Source organism: Leuciscus leuciscus (assembly GCF_965113295.1).
Source record: "Leuciscus leuciscus genome assembly, chromosome: 13".
Lineage (NCBI taxonomy): Eukaryota > Metazoa > Chordata > Actinopteri > Cypriniformes > Leuciscidae > Leuciscus > Leuciscus leuciscus.
Window position 1 is genome coordinate 15,263,301 of NC_138737.1, and position 21,101 is coordinate 15,284,401.

Sequence of the window (21,101 nt, forward strand, 5' to 3'; positions counted from 1 at the left end):
TTGTGTGTGTGCTTGAGTTTGTCATTGTCATTTTTAGCCGTAAACTTGGATAATTGCGTCCTATGTAATGCATTATAATGTTCTTCTCCTACTCGCTTGTCTCAGGGTTTGGCTGTACTGTTGGTTTTTACTCTCCTGAACTCAGAGGTGCAGGAGGCCTGGAAACTGGCCTGTCTGGGCAAGAAAAGCCCCAGTGAAGAACCTCAAAGACCGCCACAGATTACTGTTAGTGAACATAAACACATATATTAACATATGACCCCTACTCCATGCACAGTTACACACACACACACCTATATTTGAACCCATGGAGTGAAAATAAGCATGTGGATTTGTAACTTGCTCTATGTGTGCAGGGCCAAAACCCGTTCAACAGCGCCTCCCTGCTGGAACAGAGCGGATTACACCGGATCACTCTCGGAACTTCAACTATCTCATCAGTCAGCAGTGCAAGGTCTGTCAACACTTCAATTTTAGATTCAATATTCTTAACATAATTTAATTTCACAAATTTTAAAACAAAGAAGGATTATGATATAAAAGGAATAACATGGTAACACTTTACAATAAGGTTCAGTTTGTTAACATTAGTTAATGCATTAGGTCTCATTAACTATGTTAACTATTAAAAGTTGTCAAATGTAATATGTTATATGTGAATTCAGAAATTAATTGTTAATTCATGTAAATTCAATTATTGAATTTGAATGTAAACTAATTCATTATTTTATTCAGCACTGTCAAAAGTGACAGTAAAGACTTACATTGTTACAGAAAAAAATCTATTTTAACTTTCTATTCATCAAAGAATCTTGAATAAAATAAAATAAATGAACAATGTATAGCGGTTTCCACCAAAATATAAAGCAGAATAACATTCAGCATTGAAAATAATACAACATTTTTCTCGAGCAGCAAATCAGCATATTAGAATGATTTCTGAAGGATCATGTGGCACTGAAGATTGGAGTAATGAGGCTGAAAATTCAGATTTGCCATCAAATGAATAAATTACATTTTAAAATATATTAAGATAGAAAACAGTTATTTAAATTGTTACAATATTTCACAATATTGCTGTTTTAATGTTTTTTTTTATTACATAAGAGACTTAGTTCAAAAACATTTTTAAAAAATCTTACTGACCTCAAACTTTTAAATGATAGTGTAATTTTTAATTAAAAATGCAAATGAAAAGAATTTTCACTACTAGTTTCAGGCTTTTGGACCTCACTAAATAAGAACATTTAATAATTATAAATGATAAATAACTGTAGATTATATATCACTATTTTATTATTTTACAGTGTACATTATTGTACATTGTATTCTGAACTGTGAAAATGTAAAAAATGTGTATGTATCTGTATGTAACAAACTGAAAGCTCAAAAGCTGATGTATTATTTATGTTTTTGACAGGGAGAATCTCTTGGCACGGCAGACTCTAGAACACAATCTTGCTCACACAGGGGCCACTGACCTGGACGTTGCAATGTTCCACCGCAACGGAGGTACACTAACACACAATAACCTGCATGCATGTACGTATTCACACGCACAACACTTACACACTCCTTAACTGCTCGCTATTCATTCTTTATTCGCTAGTGGCCATGTCTTGTGACAAATCTCTGTCAGAATTAGTGACATCTTCTTCTTTCATTGCTCTTACTCTGTCTGTCTGTCAGGTGAAGACTCAGACTCAGATTCTGATCTCTCACTGGAGGAGGAGAGGAGTTTGTCCATCCCGTCATCGGAGAGCGAGGACAATGTGCGCCTGCGTGGACGCATCCAGCGACGCTTCAAACGGACTGGTCATAGTGAACGTTTGCTCACAGAGCCCTCCCACAATGGTGGAAAAGGTACTGATATCATTGTTGCAGATGCCTATATTATTATTGATAGTGAAGCCAAAGGATTAAATTCTTAGTTTCATGATGCCCAACTGTTAGTGTATGGAACTGTTTATGTGTCAGATCTGGATGGCAATGACCTGCTCTCCTATTGGCCAGCGCTGGAAGGCTGTGAGGCGCACTCTCTGCAGAAATGGGGCTCAGAGCGCCGCCTAGGGGGCGACTACAGCAAGGACGCAGCTAATAACAACCAGCCAGATGCAGCGCTGACCAGCGGAGATGAGAATGGGCTCACACACAGACACCGCAAGGGTGAGGCACACTTTCATCTGAGATGTTATCCAGTACTGGCCAATACCCATTCATGATGATATTTAATTTTGCATGCTCATTTTACCTATTTTTATATTCAGATTACCATCTGCCCTCATCTAATGTACACTTAAAGTTAATCTTTAAAAACTTAAAAAATATTTAAAAACTGTGGGCCAATGTCAGAGTTATTATAGTTAACTAAAACTGAAACCATGCAACAACAAAAAAACAACAACAAAAAAGAATTAAAATAATAAATAAATAAAAAACATAAAATGAGTAAGGTTGCCTGGACAAATAGATAAAAAAGTTCATGTAGTTTCACTTGATATACTGAAATTAAATTAATTAAAAAGTATATAGACATTACAAAAAACAATTAAATGGCAAAAACGCACTAAAATAACTAATAACTAATTAATTACTTAATTATTAAAACTTTAAAATTAAAATCAAAATATAGCGTAAGAAAATGGAAACCAATTCAAAATGTTAAAACAAATCTAATTGTATCTCAATGACACTAAAAAACACTTTGATATTAGACATTTATTTACAAAAATTTTACCTTTTTTTATTTATCAGCTTATTTCCCCTATTTACCTTTAGATTACCTTTCTGTCATCTAACACTTACTTAAAATTAATCTTAAAATGTAATAACACTTTTAAATGTACACTTTAGCAAATCTCAGAATGAATATCTTTTTTCCATACTGTACTATTATAATGTTGTGATGTCTAAATTTACTTGTAGTATTTAAAATGACAGATTTTAGCTTTTAGTGTTTGCAGTATTTTTAATGTATTGGAAAAAAAAAATGGTATTTTAATTTTCAATATTTTAGAAATAAAACAATAATAAAATAGTTATAGGCTTATTGTTATCAGCCAGAATTTCTATATCGATAGAAAGCTGTACTAAAGCCCTCTACATCCATTTCTCAGGAATCCTGAAGAATCGTCTGGGCTGCCCTCCTGCTCTGCAGGGCCTGTCTGCCGTGGGTCGCGCTCCCAGCGAGATGTCTTGGTACAGGACCTCCACATTGGGTCACAGAGGCGTCCCAGCTGCCTCCTACGGTCGGATGTACTCTGGTACCGGCTCACTGTCCCAACCCGCTTCCCGATACTCTTCCCGCGAACACCTGGATTCACTTGCGCGACGACAGCGTTCCCGTGAAAACCTCGACCTGTTGCCGCGGCGACGCGAACTTGGTGCTGAACACCTGGGTGGGTCCAGAGAGAGGCTGGGCCCTGTTCACAGTATCCATGCCTCCAGGGAGGATCTGGTGGGCAGGGGGGGTATGGTGGGTTTAATGGGGGCAGAGGGTTCATTGAGTGGATCGAGAACACAGCTCAACACTCTAACGAGGCAACAGGCCTCTCGGGAGCACCTCGGAGGGGCTCTCATGAGCAGTCGGTCACGGGAGCAGTTGGAGTCTAACGGTGGAGCGCAGCCCTGCAGGGAGTGGCTGAGAACCCTGCCGCCCCGTCAGCTCTCACACCCAGAACCGCACCCACCCTCCTCACCCCCTCCACCGATCACAGAGGAACCCCAAGAATCCCTGCCCTCGCGCCGTGGTCGCCTAGACTCCGCCCCACCATGTAGGTACCCATCATCTGCAGCTGCACCCGGAGCCCCATCCAGTCGCCCACCCTCTAGTGAACACCTGGATATCCTCTCCTCCATACTCGCCTCCTTCAGCTCCTCTGTCTTAACCCCGCCCCCTAACCCTGCCTCAGCTGGCCCTTCCCCTTCCCCGCCTCCTCTCTCTGCAACCTCTCAGAGCGTCTCTGAAGTGTCACCTGACTCTGAGTAAGTCCAGCCCATTTTTTTGTCTCACTGTGCGTCCGTTTATATTCCACATTGTTTTATGGTCATCCTTGGTTCTGTTCTCATAAAACTTGATTAGTTCTCTCCTGGTAATGATATGAAGATGCAACTTTGTTTGCTGTAAACTGAAAATTCTATCATCATCTACCCATTCTCACACTTCACAACACTCATATGACTCATATATATATATATATATATATATATATATATATATATATATATATATATATATATATATATATTATTTAATAATCTCAATCTAATTTAGATATTTATTTTATTTAAAGAACATAAATTAATAATAATAAGTTAATATTTTTTAAGTGAGTTATTTTTAAGGTAGTTATTTACAAGTGATCAGCATGAAAAATGCTATAAAATAAAATATTAAAACATTTAAAATAATATAAATATATATATATGAAATAATAATGTGTGTGTATATATAATAATAAATAAAAAAATATATATATAATATATACATACACATACATACACGGTATCTCACCTAGGGGCGCTGAGTGAGCTAGGACTGCCTCTGGTGCCCCCTCAAAAAAGTATGTACATGACGTTGACATCTTTTACTTTTGTCTCTTTGTAGAGTCAACAGAAGTGACGGACAATCTTGATGATTCCTTCACAGCCCCATAATGCACCTATGCAGATGGGCTCAAGAGAATCACAGGACATAGCCAACCGGAGCGATCAGGACTCCCACTTCACCCTGGAAAGAGTTCAGGGCATGAGAGTGAAGTTGTTCATCAAGGGCTTGAGATATCACCCTCCTGAGAACAGACAGGAAATCAAACCAGAGAAGGTGATGATTTCCATGATTATCGTTTGTCCAAACTGCAAACCTCAGATTTCAGACCAACAGCTGAGAGGACTGGTCAGAGAGAAAGAGAGAGAGAGAAAGAAAAAAAACTGTACAGAACATTTTTATACTTTTGTATCTTTTTCATCAAAGAACAAAGAAGAAAATCTCTAGTGATGTTTTTGAAGATTGTGTGGATATGTGTTTAAGTGGGTAGGATCGAAAAAACATTTTCAAACCCATTCCGAGCCAAAACAGTCCCAAACATTCCCACTCCAATCTTTATATTCCAACATGTGTTTATGCAACAAGCCACGCCCTCTGATAGACTGGGAGAGAGTCTACGAAGAAAAGGATTGGTCCATGTAAATGTGGAAGTTAATGGCCCAAACATGGGATTGGTGGGAAACTCCAGAGACAGTGATTGTAATCATAAAGAATTATGAATCAGAAGATATGATTGGACCGTAATGATTGTCAATCAAGAGATTGTTTTCAGAAGGGTGACTTGATTGGAAGATTTTAGGTTGCTCTAAACACATTTCTTTAACAAACTCCAACAAACTCATGCTTGTATGAGATGCCTGACCAATTTCTGAAGTATTTTTGGCCAAACTGCTCAGAAATAATATTGAAGCATTTGTTGAAGTTTGTTGCAGCTGTGTTAAGAGACCTTTATTTAGTTGTGTTATTAGCCTGCAAGCATATTCAAGACTTATTTAAAACCTCTTTCATATCCAGACTCATCATAATTCAAATACTGCTTGGGGAAAAGTTACTCGAAGATCCCAAATCAGCTATTTAGGAGAAACTATTTAATCCATCTACTGTATGGTTTCTAACTAAGATACCTAAATATCGGTTTCTGTTAAGTATTGAATATACTTCAGAGAAAGGAACATTGTGATATGAGTTAAATACAGTCATTAAGGTAATATCAGGCTCCTGTTTAAAAGGGAAATCATGCTTCATCATATGACTTTATTTCTTTAGTCATAGTATTACCATGAGTTTTGCCAAAAAGAGTGCCCTATGTCACCCCTTTTATACCTCTTACCTGTCATAAAGTGCTCTAGTACTTTTTCTAATCATGATTTTATATTTTATTTATGACTGCATAACTTTATCTTGTACAGACATTAAATTAATTTATTTTATTTATTAATATTTATTGAAATTAATTTCTCTACCATAATCATTGCCGGAGTGTTTCTAAAGAAGTGCGTGTGGGAGTTTTGTTTTTTATAAGAGCGAGATTTCATCTGTTTCAAATGTTTTATGTGTGAAATTTTTGTATGTGTTCTGTCTGATATGTCCCCCTTCTCTTCTGTTCACAATGCATTCTGGGAAAAGAAATGTCCTCTGTCCATCAGAGAGAGGGAGAGAGAGCGGTGAAAGACAATGATTGGGTGGAAGAGAGAAAAGGGGAATGTATAATGGCTCAACATGTTTATTATAGGACATGTTGTATCGCTTTTACTCATTGGGGGGTTATCAGAAAAAAATCTGCTACCAATGGGAGTTGAAAACGAGACCCGTTGGGCGTCAATAAAAGAGTTATCGCTACCATGCTTCTGTATGTTGTCGTTTTTTGAATATTCAAGACAAACACTTCTTTAGTTAAAAAAAAGTTTAACTTGCTCATCACATTATACATCGAATTTCAATCGAATGAAATGAAATTACATCTACATGTAAATTTCAAATTCGCTTGAAAAAATCTGCTTTTACACTAGTTCTCACTAGTTTAATTCAGTCTAACATTTTGTTTCACTGATTTACACACTCCATTTTCAGGCTACTATTGTAACGTTCCTTAAAGGGACAGTTCATCCAAAAATGAAAGTGTCATAATTTACTCACACTCATGTTGTTCCAAACCTGCATGACTTTATTCCATGCAGCGTAGAGCATATCTGGAACATCATGAAAGGGGGTGAACTATACCTTTAATTATGCTTTTTCATAACTTGAAAAGGACAGAGGGATCTGCCAAACACTGTATACTAAGACAAATGAACAACACTAAATTCAACCAGTCCATGAGTAGGAAGTCCATTTACGAGAAGCACTTGTTTACCTGAAAAAAACCTGCATAGTATAAATGAGCTACAGTAAACTGAATCAAATGGTTGGTCCTGAAAACACTGTCCTAAAACGGTTAGACTCAGGGAAGAATTCTGGTCTGGCAATAGCCTCTTTCTTGCAATTGCACTCTTATATATTGACTTTTTTCCTCATAATTGCAGAATCATTTCCTACTATTTAGACATTATGAATCACAATTGCATCAAAAGGGGCCTTGCAGGACCTTAATCCATCCTTGGTTTGATCATGATACAATCATCAAATTAAAATGCTATACAGTAACATTAGAAATCTCATTTCAATGAATTTCCTCTTCCCATTAAGCAGGACTGAATATCACTGCTCAATTCTGGTCTGACAATGTGAGGGTTTGGGGCCGTTCACACAGAATGTATTTTTTGACGGACGTGTTTGGACGGACTGTTGCTCTCGTGTCTCGAACATGACATGGCGTTCTAAAAACAAGGCACTCAAGTTACAAGTTTAACTTTTAAATAACACGTCTCTAAACCTTGCATTTTCTTGTCATAGTACTCTGCGTCTTGCATTTTTAAACACAAAGACGCGTTCTGTGTGAACGACCCCTTATGCTGCGTTCCATTCAACTCAGTAAGTCTGAACTTCCACAACACTTTCGTTTGTATTATATCACTCAAACATGACACTCAGTGAGACACAGTTCATGATAAACATCTGAGTGTCAGGCCTTTAAAGTGCTTTTAAATGGATAATTAACACAAAAATGAAAATTCTGTCATCACTCTTATTTTGCTCCAAATCTGTATGACTTACAGAACACAAAATATATTTTGAGAGAAATGGAATACAGCACCAGTGTTAATGAGAGAGAGGATAAAATGAGATGAGATTTCTATCTGCTACTGGAACAAAGCCCGCTTGAGTTCCCCCTCCATATGATACACATGGTACATTCCTAAACACCAATTAAGTTTAAAAAATATATTGTTTTGTAAATAAACAACATTGATAGAATTAAAAAAAAAAGACTTTCCAAATGAAAGTAAAAATAACTAAGATGTCATAAACATCTGTGTTCATGTCTGTGGATGTTCGTTTTCCTCGCTGTCGCTACTGGAGGGCAGATAATCCGCGCCTATCTTCCGTAGTTTGGCTTGATAATATCTCTTCTTGGCCCGTGCCGCCTTCTCCTTCTGTCTCACTGCTTTCCTCTTCTCCTCCCACACACACTGCTGCAGAAGCAACAGACTCATCGTCTGCTGATGCTCCAGCTCAAACAGTTCCTGTCGACGTGCCTCCCATTTTGAGTCTGAGGTATAAGAGTCCATCGGCGGTAATGAATTCTCAGCTGATCCTCTGGCAGGAGCACGTGGCACCGCAGGCTCTCTGTGTATCATATCAAAGTTTGCACCCCTGGTCCCTGATCCCAGCCCTGAGGTGCTTCCTGCAAGGGTTGGGTAGATGAGGGAGGGACGACTGGACCTGGAAGAGACTGAATGTGAGCAGAGAGGAGAGGACACAGTGCCAGGAGGAATCCCAGAGTTGAAAAGTGGGTGAGTAGGTGAAGCCAAACCAAGTTCAATGGCTAAGTTCTCCTTGCTGTCTACATCCTGTAAAAAAAATAAAAGGAAAAAAGGAAGTTCAACAGCATCAGTTCAGTACATGCAGTAAACAGGAAATGTGCAGTGATTGCAACACTGGTGAAAATAATAGTGTATGGAATACAGAATATAACTACCCTTATATATTTTTTTCCTTTGAACAATTATACATTTATTCTACATTTATATAATATTTAAATAATTATACATTTATATAATATATAATGATATTGACCAAGGCAGCATTTATTTGATAAAAAATACAGTAAATAAATAATATATTTTGTGAAATATTATTACCCTTCATAAATATTATAACTCTTTTCTATTTTAATATTTTAAAATGTAATTTATTTCTGTGATGGCAAATCTGAATTTTCAGCATCATTACACCTGTCTTCTGTGTCACATGATCCATTCTAATATGCTGATTTGGTGCTCCAGAAACATTTATTATTATTATTAATGTTGAAAACCGTGAAACGTTAAAGTTAACGTATCCCGTAAAGTTAAAGTTCAAAAGAACACATTTTTGTAACATTATAAATGCATTTACTGTCACATATCAATTTAATCCATGCTGAATTCCTCAAAAAAAATATTTGCCCAAACGGTTATATATATATATATATATATATATATATATATATATATATATATATATATATATATATGTGTGTATGTGTATGTGTATGTGTATTCATTTTCACCTGTGTTGCAAAATGCATGTAAAATGTTGACCTGGTAACACTTTACATTTTAACATGTACATTTTTTCATGCCTTGTACATCATAAGACAGTCAATCATATTTTTTGTCATAAAATCTGCAATATAAAAGAAACCATTTAGCTTAAGAGGCATTTTAGCAGTCATTTCAAGGCCGATTTCAGTCTTACATCATTTTGACTGTGGTCAGCATCTTCATGCTCACTCCCATTAGAGCCTGAAAGCCCCATCACTGCAAGAGAGAGAATGACTCAATTAATCTCCTTCCATGTATAATTACAGAGTTGACAGCTGGGCAGAGGGGTAGTATTTCATCCTGTAGTAGAGATGACATGACTATTAATTACCTGCTCCAGGTGAGCCGCCCCTAACTGAGGCATAGCTGCCATCTCCATCTACCTCCTCCAGACAGGAGATCAGGTTTGGCACCAGGGCAATAACTTCTCTCTGCACCTGACAGAAACACACACAACCACACTGCACACTAGAAGTTCCAAAGCATAGAACTGAATTACAGAAGCGTAAGAAATACTTCAATTTACCTGAGTGAGGGCAGACACAGGAAGCCCAGCTGCCTGCTGTTCCTGTCTCTTCTGCAGCGCTACGCGACATTCCACCTTCAGTCGTTTCCACAGCGTCTTCAGAGACCCGATGCTGCTGGGGGGTCGACTAGGGAACGCCGAATTGAAGGCCTGAGCCAGCTCTGCCCATACAGCGTTCCGGTGCACAGTAGTGTTGGTGTCTTTCCGAAAGTCCTGGACTGTGTCCACCACCGCATGGATTCTCCGAAGCAGGAAAAGCTTTTGCTCCAGAGTGAAGTTTGGCATGCGGTACGTCATGGTGGTCAGCATGAGTGTATTTGTGTGTTACTGGGTACAAAGGCTTACGTTGAGGTACTATGTGTTACTTCATTTATAGAAAATCTATAAAATCACTATTTGTTTTTATATTCAACAGAACAGTCTAGTTTAAAAACTGTAAGTGTTACATGTAGGCCTATAGTTTTACATGGCAACATTTGCAGTATCACAGTGTCAGTTTTTGAGTTTTACACTCCAGCATTACAGGAAGGTGAGGTCGGTTTGGTCCCGTTATGTGCAGTGCGCTTCCAGAGTTTCAGGTGCAGTGATATGTTAAACTCTGGATGCCACAGGTAAATACGAGTGTGTGAGGTCGCTTGATCATCGGTGCTCAATGGAAATGCATCTGGGGTCCACCTGATGCGCAAGGGGTCACCAGGCACACATGTGAAGTCTGTAATTCAGCAGACAGAAAGCAAAATGAAGGGACTCGTTTTTTAAAAACTAGACCAGATTTTAATATTTGCTCCACCTCTTGCAAGAATTAATGAAACATTTGATCTTTGGGGGGAAAAAACCCATGTGCTCCAATATATTAATTTCTGAGAATCGGTTCTTTTGAACTGTTCGTTTCAAAGAACCGGTTCATTTAAAAAAAACGTTCAGCAGTTCTTCTACGTCATGACGTCGTCGTTAAAACGTAGGAATATGCCGTTTATAATTTTGCTATATATTTCTTTCTTTTTTTTTGATTACGTTTTGTTAATATTCATTAATATTCATCGTTAATCTTCATTGTAATTTTATTTGTCCAGGTTTTTTACAACTGTTATTCAGCTCATAAAATTAAATTCATTTTTAAAAAAAGTAATTTATAAACTAAATGTAATGTGTATTTACAATGTACAGTAATAATTAGTTTACATATCTTGGTTTAAAATAAAGTTTTTTGCACCTTTGTACTTTTTTCATTTGAAAAATTAAATTTATTAAAACCAACTCGGTTTCGTATATGTTGATAATAGCTACAGTACACATCCAAACAGTTTTATTTATAGCAATTCTGCTATTTAGTTATTGAAGTAATATAGCTCAAATCCTATGCTTTCATTCTCGGCTCATTACGATTCAGTCCGGTTTTGTGAACCAGTTCACAAAACCGGACTGAACCGACTCATTGCATCGATCAGACTCAAAAGAATAATTCGTATAGGAAACGCATTGCTATTATTACACGCAAGAGAACGAACAAAGCAAAAACAAGCTTTTAAATCCATGACTTGTCTAGTACTACAGGTGCGGTTGGAGCAGGCTGCATTTTATTTAAATTATTATAATTACGAATCCACTGTCTGGTTAGCCACAGCGCTAAACCCGAGCATCGCACTACAGAAGTAAACCCGAGCTGCGATGTAAGACTACAGCTAGAGCTCACTGTTCTTAATGAAGCTCTCGTGCATTACACAACCGCTAATGACAAACTGATATTATATTATTTATATTGACCCTACTTACATGCAATCATCAGTCTGACGATTTTATCCCGAATATATTACACTTTGTCCCCACCCCCTGGGTTTAAGCGGTCCGTAAGAAATTTAAACAACAGACTGGAGACACATGCGCAAAAAGACGCTCCGGGCGTTAAAAAAAAAAAAAAAAAAAAAAAAAAGCCAGTTCACCCATTTGTGCATTTCATATGATTTGTATACCATTCTCATGAGATATGTTCAACACATATGGTTTGTGCATCAGGCAAAATATACAAATCTACGCGTTTTAACAGTAGAAAGCGCAGGACTCGTTTCATCCAATTGCCCGCCAGTGTGGTGCAGTCTGTGCAGTATTGAACAGCGCGATTGGACGCTGCGCATGTCAACGAGGAAGCGAGAAACACATGGATGCAGATTGCAGAACGAAACATGTTGGAACAGAGATGCGACTGTGCATGGCTACTGGATCTAGTATGAAAGGAAAATACACAAGTTTTCCATTTCACCTCCTCTCAAAATAAAGGCACGATCTCTACAGTAAGTGAAACGGAGCTCGATAGAGGTGTTGTTATACGATGATAAAAACATGGAGATTATCCCTGCTGGAAAAAACAATGGTACCGTGTCCTGTTAACAGGTGACTGAAGTCATACTTTCAATAAAAAGGTAGCAAACAGGTACAAAACCTACTTTAGTAGTTATCTTTTGGAACGTGTACGTTAGCTGGTCATTTAACAAATTAAACTTCCCATTTAAACCAGTGAATGATAATGTTAGACCAGCTAACGACAAGATTGGACCATTTTGATGAATCTCTGTCCAGTTAGAACCAACTGTCATGTTCCAAAACACAGCAACTAACAGGGTAAGATTAGTATACTGTTCACTTTCTCAATTAATGGTGTTTGTATCACCTTAATAATCCTACACTTTTGCCAGCTGAACCCCTATGACCTAAAATGTTTACCTGAAGTATGTTCACGGTTCTCTGATGTCAGTTGTTAGACAAATGACATGAAGGTAAGCATAAAAAAATGGGGGGGAAATGAATCATTTTATCATTAATAAAAAATACATCGGGTTTTATTATAATTTAGAAAAATAATATAAATCTCACCCACTCACTACTTAAAATCACAAAATAAAATGTTTGTATATGATTTATATGGAATAATTGATGATGGGCCGTTGAGTTATTAGAAAAATAATGCACACTTGAGGAATGTTGTGCATTATTTTTCTAATAATTCAACGGCCCGGAATCAATTATTCCACTTATACTTTGTTCACCACACCTCCAAACATATATCATTTTCTTTCTTTTTTCATTAGCTTTTTATGATCTCACAAAACCCTGACCCAGATGAACACTTGATCAGAGTGAGAATGTTGCCCTGGACTGATATAACTACACCGATTTGATTCGATAGTATTGTAATTTCCATTGCGAGCATTATATATTTATTCTCATTTATTTATTTATTTGTCAGAGACTTCTGCCATGTGAAAAACTTCAGGAAGTCATACAGTAATATAAAAATGCTATAATATTTTTGTTGTGCTCCAGAAGTCTTCAGCCTGTGGTGTGGACCGAGTGAGATGGCATCTCCTGTGGGGTCTGCTGTGATGGAGATCGCTGTGCTTGTTGCTCCAGTGACCGCGCTGGAATTCCTGGGGGAGGATTTCTTGTTGACAGGTGACTGACATTCATTCTTTTAATGAACAGGTAGCAAATCATCAAACTAAAAATCCAAATGCATAAAATTATGCAGGATATGACTCATGGGTAATTTTGAGGTGGTTTCTCTCTGCAACCATAAGTTTCTCCAAATGTTCTTGTTTGATCTAGTTTACATTTATTTAATCCATTGGTTAACATTAAAAACTATAATATACTAAGTAGTTAGAGACTAGAAGGTCTTTAAAACCTTGTTGTATTATTATCCCGCTGTAACCTATAAATCATTCTCAAACATACCCATAATCTGCTGCAAACAAATATTGCCCTTACCTTTAGATTTAGGATGTAGGATGTCGATTCAGGGTCCTCGGCGGTGCCTCTAACCAGTTCAATCTTGTATTCGAATGCACTGGGCGTTTAACAAAATAATACATTTTTCATTACAAAAATCATGAAATAATGATAGGGAAAAATTACTCTTAGACTTGTTTAAAAAGTTTTACGAATCATCACAACATGATTTCGTTTTATTTAAAAAGGTTCAGAATAATACAAAGACAAAAATTCCAAAGGCAAAAAATAACATGAACACGTAAAAGTCTTCACCCGAAATTAGGCCCCGAAAAAAACACTCCAAGGCTTTTTATACTAACTCTGTTCTGGGCCGCCTTTTAACTATGGGCTGTCATTCTAATACAGCTAATTCCCTTATAAGGTCAAACTTTGGACTTATCCTAGTCCTTTATTAACATAAGCTTGCAGAAGCACATATTCAAAATATCTATTTTTGTTTCACACCTATTTTATGCAGCACATACGCAAAAGCTTTATTTGGCAAGTTTGACTATCGCAACGATGTTCACAGTTCCCTTTAAAAATACATGTGGTCTTAACAATCTAAAAATATTGAGTCCACATACACCCACAAACATAACACCTCTAATAATGACCCTTAAGTTCCCAGGCCAAGCTCAAACTAGGCTTTAAGTAATCTGAGCTTGTCCTGCAAATTCAACACATCCTCATTTGAGCAGTTTGTTTCATTTTCAGCCATAAAACTGTTTGCAATGTGTATTATTTTCATATTCAATCAGTCAACTTGTCTGATATTTTTTTTATTAAGTGCTGTGCACGATGAATCAGTCCATTCTTAGATCTTCAGATCTTCAGCACCGCCTGTCTCTCCTTCTTCTCCGTCTTGCGAGCTCTCTTCACGTTGTCCCTCTGGAGGTGTTCAACTATAAGATCGTCCATAAAAATCTCAACCTTGTCTGTTACGTTAACATTTCTTATTTCTGGGTCATTTCCATCCGTTACATTCAATGCATGCAGATAGTCATTAATATATACCATTTCCTCAGAAGAAGATTTCTCAAGGAATTTATCAGAAGAAGATTTATCAGAATTCATAATCATTTGTTCTCCAATATTTGTTACAACCTGCATGACATAGAGATCAGAAGAGTTTGATATGTAGGCTACATATATGACAATATGAAACACCTTGTATACTGTTACCCCTAACCATAGTTTTCATCAAACAATGGGTTCTGGAACTGTTTTTGTCATGTGATTTGGTATTTCATGTTCAATTTACTAGGGCTGCACAAATCATTTTATGGCTGCTGCGATTAATTGTGAAAAGTATTGATAACTTCCCACATAATTCTGTTTCTATGTTCTTGCAGTGATTAAACAGAATCCAAGACATGTCTGTTGAGGAATGTAATGGCTATAGAATAGCCTGTATATAATAACATGTAATGCATTCTAATATTCCAATATTGCTTTTCTATAATTTATGCAACAAAAAAAATCATGCTGCTAAGGGGACCAATGTGACCATTTATTCTCAAATTATGTGCATATTATGCAAATGATTAATGAATATTTAATTAATATACTCATCTTTTGCACTACCGTGGAAACTTGCCATTAAACCTCATTCTCAACCTTGTTTTTTGCACATTTCTGACTAGTTGCTACATGATAATTTCTCTGTACAGTGCACCTTCCATATTTCTTCTACTTGTCATTTGCACTGAACAAAAATTGGTTATTTGCCTCATAACCTCACATTTTTTTATAGAAACAATATTTTATTGTAAATTCTATTATTGACATTTAATAATAACAACTACGGTATCAAAAGAGATTGACAATTGTGTTTTTTTTGTGTGTTTTTTAAATGATGTAAACCTAATATGCTCATGTCTCTTTATATAATTGTTATTTTCTAGTTCATAGCCATTTTTTTATTTATATATATATATATATATATATATATATATATATATATATATAAATTCTCATTCTGCAGTGTTACCTGCAATAACAATTACAGGACTTCATGCAAAAAGTTCAGCCTATCCTCCTGAACGCGGAAGTCTCGCCCAACTCATGGCAGAATTATCCTTTACATTTCGTATTTATTAGTGTGTTTACCAAGCTGTTAATGTAACATTTAACCTATGAAAATGGTTTTAAAAAAAGCACATGGCAACATAGTACTATCACTTTAAACTGTCGCAATGCTTTTAACTTAAGTGCTGCAAGCCATGCTAGTTTTCTCTTGTTACTTTTTGGCAGAAAATGCAAGGCGTATGGCGCCGTATACGGACATTATTTTCTGAACTGCTGGTGCTCAAAACACGTACTTTCCAGGAATTTCTTTAGTTTATTGCTTTTGTTGTGGCAGTCAACAACAGCGCAGTTTAACCCTGTCCCTGCGCTCATTTTAATTTTTAGTAATGTTTAATTCAGTCGCTCTTTTTACCCCATTTTAACAATGGGTTCCTATGAAGACCGGAACGGGACAGCATCCAAACAGAATATAGAATCCATAATGGTGGCACTCAGCGTTTGCTCAGGAAAAAGGTGTATTTCAGTTTTTTAGGAGCTCTGATAGTAACTGTGTGCAGCTACCTCCTGTGCACTACATTTTTTTTCCCTTGCCCTAAACAACAGTCAGTATTTTGACAAAATGGACAGATTCCTACTTCAGCGAAATATGAACAGGTGGTTTCCAAAAGTGACCACTGCACCTGTAAGAGTCAAATGGGCTAAGCCAGAGGCTCCATCTTTTGACAAAGAGAGTCTTGGCTTTCTTCCTTTGCTGAATTTCATTCCTTTATTAAAAGAAAAAAGTGCTTGAGAAATGCAGAAATGTCTCTCAATATTCATCATGTGAATTTATCTCGATAAACAAGTTATTAATTTTATTCTTTTCTGCAATTGTGTCATTTTTGTTTTTTAGGTGAGGGACCAATCCTCTCTGTTTACAGTCTTCAAGCATCTACTAAAAAATGTGCATCTTTAAATGTTCTCCATAACTACCGTATCCATGGGATACGACCTGTTAGAAAACATCAGTCTGGAGGGAGTCAGTTCAACAGTGTAATGGACAATGACGAGGAGGAGATAATTGTTTTTGGAGGAAAAGGAGTTCGGCTTGTCAGCTTCAATTCTGCAGGACAATGCCTGAAGCTAATTGGTCCACTCTTGGAGCTTCAAGACTGGGTGCTGGACATTCATTGGCTAAAAGCACTACCCCACACATTGTTAGGCATAGCCTTGGCCCACAATGCCCTGCTGCTCCTAGAAGCAGAATCTGGTAACATTCTCTCCTTCTATTCTTGCGTAGAGTCCTGTCTTCTCTACTCGGCACTTATGATTGGTCCAAATTGGGACTCTTTAGTGCTGGTGGGTGGGACTGTTTTCAACCAGCTTGTGCTGTGGAGGCCCACAGGGACCAAACCCAGTGGCCAATCCCAGGTGGAGAGACGTCTACTGGGCCACAGTGGGGTCATTTTCAGTCTTTGCTACCATCTAAAATCTGGGTGGCTGGCATCTGCCTCGGATGACCGCAGCGTTCGTTTGTGGAGCGTGGGCACATTGGGTGGAGATGCAGGTTGTGGAGAGGAAACACCAACATGTCTTCGGGTTCTTTACGGGCACCAGGCACGGGTCTTCTGTGTCGAGCTTACACCCAGCCGTGTATTCAGTGCAGGAGAAGATGGAGCGTGCCTACTCTGGGAATGGGGAGGTGAGGGGAAGGTGGGATGTACGTTTAAAGGACATAGGTCTGGTGGAGTGAAAGCTCTGGCTGTCAGCGGGGGAAGTATAGGCTGTAGGGAGGGATGGATGGCTACTGGAGGGGCAGATGGTGGGGTGAGAGTGTGGAGAGTGGCAGAGGAGAAGAAAGACAGTAAGGAAACTCAGGCAGAGACTCAGCTGGATCTGGAATTTAAAGGGCAAGGTTGTCCCAAAGTGGTCCGATTAGTGGGTGAGGACGAATCAAATACAGTTCTGGTCTGTACTGATCAAGGAGAGGTGTGCCTTAGTCAGGGTGACACCTGGGATGTCATCTGGCAAGGAGGAGCAGAATTCCAGTCATATTGTGTGATGGAGATCACAAGCATCCAAGTCCAGAATTCAAATTGCACTGTGTGGGTGTGTGCAGTGGGTAATTTGAACGGAGGTGTCCAAGTGTTCCTTATAGGGCAGCCAGGCGTGGGAGTCTTGCTAAAAGCTGGACAGGGTAAAGTTCACTCTGTACTTTGGGTCAAAGGACTGTCTGGAGAGTCCTGGAGTTGGTGTCTTCTGGCTTCAGGCTCTGAGGGATTGGTGTACCGGTGGACAATAAAGGTGATGGAGGATGAATCAGGCCTGCATATGAAAGAGGAAACTCTTCTTCCATTCCTGCTGCCACCCTGTGCCAAACGCTGGCTGACTGCTGCAGTTACCTTGCCGCAAAGAAAAGGGTCATACCTGTGTGGTGACCGGAGAGGGTCACTACTGCTCTATGCCGAAAGAGAAAAGAATGACACAAGAAATGGAGGAGAAAGAAGAATGGACTCACAAGATCAAGAAACCGAAAACCGGCAAACGCAAATTGGTGGTCCTATATCTCCCATCAGTACCCTTTACGGAGTCCATGGGAAGCAAGGTGTGACTTCCGTGTGCGAGTATCAAGACTTATGTTACAGTACAGGTCGAGATGGATCTGTAAGAATACTAACTGTTGAAGAAAACGTCCTGAAGGTGCGTAGAGTTCAGCGGGCCTGCAGAGGCATGGAGTGGCTGGAGAAGGTTTTGTTTCTGGGCTCGGATGCACCAGAGGTACAAGGAAAGATGCTGAATGAGAGAATTGAGAAGAGGAAGATCGGTCAAGAGAGTGAAAGCATAGCTGAGGCTCGGTTTGTAATGGTTGGCTTCCACTCGGTCCACTTCATTATATGGGACCCTCACCGACAAGAGAAGCTATTATCAGTTGCCTGTGGAGGCGGACATCGATCCTGGGCCTACAAATGCCCGGTACACACCCACACAGATCCTCATGCACATGCAATCGGACATGGTACCCTTGTGTTCATCAAACACGGAGCTGTCATGGCATCACGTTCATTAGCGTCCACAGAAACCGATGTGAATGGACACACCCTGAAAGAGGGGCTACATGGGCGAGGCATCAGCTGTGTGTGTCATCTTGGTAGTCTCACAAAGACTAGAGAGTTGTCAGAACTTTGGGAGATTTTTGTTACCGGAGGGGAGGATACCACAGTGGGTGTACTTGCCATCAATCCACAGAGTGGAACTGTTAAAGTGCTTGCGGTTCTAACAGACCATATCTCAAATGTTCGTGCTCTGGCTGCCATCAGAAGAGAAGAAACGAATGAAAGAGGGAGAGGTGACCGGACCGATACCTCCTTGTCTTCTTTGGTGTTCTCTGCGGGTGGCCGGGCTCAGCTGCAGTGTTACCGGCTCTTGATTAGTTTGGATGAGCAGCAGGGTCAGCCGATCTGTCAGGTCACTCAGATAGCTGGCCATCGATTGGATGAGCAGTGGGAACGGAAGCGGAATCGACACAAGACCATCAAAATGGACCCAGAGACGAGGTACGCATGTGTTTGTCAAAATACTCTCTACTTTCCAAGTGTGGAACTTGAGTTAGGTTTGGGAAGTTATTTGTGTTGTCTTAAAGGAATATTTCACTCTAAAATGAAAATTCGGTCATCATTTACTCACCATCATGTTGTTTCAAACATATATGAATTTTTGGGGGGTCCAGTGTTGTTTGATGGTTGGTAGTAGTTGTTTTGAAAATGTATGACCACCAGAGAGCGGACAATACAATGTACTCCCTCCCATTTACTGTGCAAATGCTTTCTCATGTTTGCAGGTACATGTCTATGTCTGTGGTGCGTAATGAGACTGAATATGTTCTGGCTCTGGGCTGTAGTGATGGTGCAGTAAGGTAACTTGGTTTGAGATTAAAAACATATTAATTAAAATTAGTTTCATGTTTTAACATTCTGTGATTAATGCATTGAGACGGTGTGTGTTTTCTCTTTTAGGCTGTTCAGTGTGACTGAGAGCAATAGGAGTGTTGACATGCTTTGGGAGTGTTTTTACCATCATAGGTGTGTGCTCAGTGTCGCCACCTACAAGCTGGAGGACTCCCAGGGCAGAAAGTAAGGAAATGCTGTACATTTATCAAAAACATTGTTATTCCATGTTTACATTATTTCTTACACTTATTTGCATTTGTCCATCACTTTCGGTCTCAGGCTTTTGTTGCTGTTCAGTGCCACTACAGATGGTTGTATATCTGTGTGGGATTTAACAGCAGTTTTGAACAGTAAGGCTGGTGTCAGCTGGCAGGGTGAGTCATACATACACCAGAACATAAACACTTTTTTGATTATTTTTAATGTCTGTATAACTGTGTTCTTTGTTTTTGTTTTTTGCTGTGGTTAAGAAGACCTTAAAATTATGTTATTTGTTTGCATTTGTTATATATGTTAAAGGTATAGTTTACTCTAAAATTAAAAACCTACTTTATTTACTCATAAGAATAAAACGTTATTATTAGACTTTCCATGCAACTGTTTTACATACAACATCTCATAGTGACCACAGCTATAAGGCTGCAAAAATTACAGTGCATTTGCTCTGATTCAGAGATGGAGTATGTGTATTCTTATAAATAAAGAAATAATTTTTATCAATTACAAACCCAAGAGCATTACAAAATGTTATGCATAAAAAACTGTGAAGCTGTCCCAAAACCCCACAGTGTCGGGTGTCATGAGGCACGAGTCTGGTAATAGAACTTTCAAATATGTTTTTGTCAATAATGATTTACCCTTTCTTTGCTTCAGGCCCATCAGCCCCTTTCTTTTCTATACCTGTCCATCAAAGTGGAGTCAATACACTTGCCTTATCACCGCAGAGAGAGATGGGGCAAATGGAGGAAAACATGATCTCATTGGCCAGTGGTGGAGATGATGGACAGCTGTCTCTACTGAGTATGAAGATTGATCAGAAAGAGCAGGAGAATGGAGGCATGTCTCTACAGCTACTTTCTCATAGGTCAGTGCCCCTGGCACACTCTTCCCCTCTCACTGGGCTATGTTTACTAAGCCCCACCCTATTGGTGTCCACCTCACCAGACCAACGCTTGTGTTTGTGGAGTGTGAACAGCGATGGCCTCCGCCCACTGAAGGTGCTGTTCTCACACACCGCAGATGCTGCTGGATTGTGGGCGTGGTTTGGGGTGGGACAAGAGGGAGGAGCCTGGGTGGTTGTTTGTGGCCAGGGCTTACAATTGTTTCAGTTAACGGAAAGAGAGATGGATGAACCAAATGAAACTGTTAACAGGAGTGCAAAAGAAGAGGAAAGAAAGAAAGTGATATTTTCACATTGTGTTTCAAGGACATAACACTAAACATATATAACATATGTTAAACTATATAACATACATCAGCACTCTTTTTTTATGATTTATAAATGAAGATGCCAAAGAATTGTAAAGTTTGCGATTTTCAAATAAAGATCTTTTTAATGTCATATTTTTTACTGTGCCTGGGAAAGTATCTTGTGAAGACAATTTTATTTTCAATATGGCCTA

At 38.6% G+C, this 21,101-nt stretch overlaps 3 protein-coding genes across 8 annotated transcripts in view; 2 read left to right on the top strand and 1 right to left on the bottom strand.

Moving 5' to 3' along the window:
* Positions 1-6,301, top strand: part of celsr3 (cadherin, EGF LAG seven-pass G-type receptor 3) — a 49,147-nt gene extending 42,846 nt beyond the window's left edge. Inside the window, exons 30-36 of one of the 3 annotated variants that reach the window (XM_082188598.1) lie at positions 106-225; positions 357-454; positions 1,421-1,542; positions 1,690-1,863; positions 1,978-2,166; positions 3,117-3,984; positions 4,607-6,301. In XM_082188598.1, coding sequence (XP_082044724.1) covers positions 106-225; positions 357-454; positions 1,421-1,542; positions 1,690-1,863; positions 1,978-2,166; positions 3,117-3,984; positions 4,607-4,634 — 1,599 coding nt within the window. In that variant the 3' untranslated portion in view covers positions 4,635-6,301. The remainder of the gene's footprint in view (positions 1-105; positions 226-356; positions 455-1,420; positions 1,543-1,689; positions 1,864-1,977; positions 2,167-3,116; positions 3,985-4,606) is intronic. The other 2 variants (XM_082188600.1, XM_082188599.1) reach the window with 2 other exon arrangements.
* A 142-nt stretch (positions 6,302-6,443) lies between these two features.
* On the bottom strand, positions 6,444-10,067 carry fsbp (fibrinogen silencer binding protein). Its single transcript, XM_082188642.1, has 4 exons — positions 9,758-10,067; positions 9,563-9,668; positions 9,386-9,447; positions 6,444-8,496 (listed from the first exon to the last, which is right to left on the bottom strand). Exons 1-4 carry the CDS (start codon positions 10,064-10,066, stop codon positions 7,963-7,965), a joined length of 1,011 nt encoding a protein of 336 aa, XP_082044768.1. The 5' UTR covers position 10,067; the 3' UTR covers positions 6,444-7,962.
* On the top strand, positions 8,304-21,040 carry wdr6 (WD repeat domain 6). Of its 4 annotated transcripts, none has more exons than XM_082188604.1 (7): positions 8,304-8,439; positions 13,076-13,204; positions 16,446-19,086; positions 19,371-19,445; positions 19,546-19,662; positions 19,759-19,853; positions 20,353-21,040. In XM_082188604.1, the coding sequence occupies exons 2-7, from the start codon at positions 13,108-13,110 to the stop codon at positions 20,910-20,912; spliced, it is 3,585 nt and encodes a 1,194-aa protein (XP_082044730.1). In that variant the 5' UTR covers positions 8,304-8,439; positions 13,076-13,107; the 3' UTR covers positions 20,913-21,040. The 4 variants fall into 4 exon arrangements, with proteins under 4 accessions (XP_082044730.1, XP_082044729.1, XP_082044727.1 ...); XM_082188603.1 differs by lacking the exon at positions 8,304-8,439 and adding an exon at positions 9,907-10,045; XM_082188601.1 differs by lacking the exon at positions 8,304-8,439 and adding an exon at positions 11,904-12,045.
* The last annotated feature ends 61 nt before the right edge of the window (positions 21,041-21,101 follow it).

Excerpts from the sequence above, each read along its gene's own strand:
- fsbp (XM_082188642.1), bottom strand. The coding sequence starts at position 10,066 with ATGCTGACCACCATGACGTACCGCATGCCAAACTTCACTCTGGAGCAA. Across the intron at positions 9,448-9,562 it reads GGGCGGCTCACCTGGAGCAG|TGATGGGGCTTTCAGGCTCT; the intron begins GTAATTAATAGT and ends TCTCTCTTGCAG. Across the intron at positions 8,497-9,385 it reads CTGACCACAGTCAAAATGAT|GATGTAGACAGCAAGGAGAA; the intron begins GTAAGACTGAAA and ends TTTTTTTTACAG.
- wdr6 (XM_082188604.1), top strand. The coding sequence starts at position 13,108 with ATGGCATCTCCTGTGGGGTCTGCTGTGATGGAGATCGCTGTGCTTGTT. Across the intron at positions 19,087-19,370 it reads AAAATGGACCCAGAGACGAG|GTACATGTCTATGTCTGTGG; the intron begins GTACGCATGTGT and ends TCATGTTTGCAG. Across the intron at positions 19,854-20,352 it reads GGCTGGTGTCAGCTGGCAGG|GCCCATCAGCCCCTTTCTTT; the intron begins GTGAGTCATACA and ends TCTTTGCTTCAG.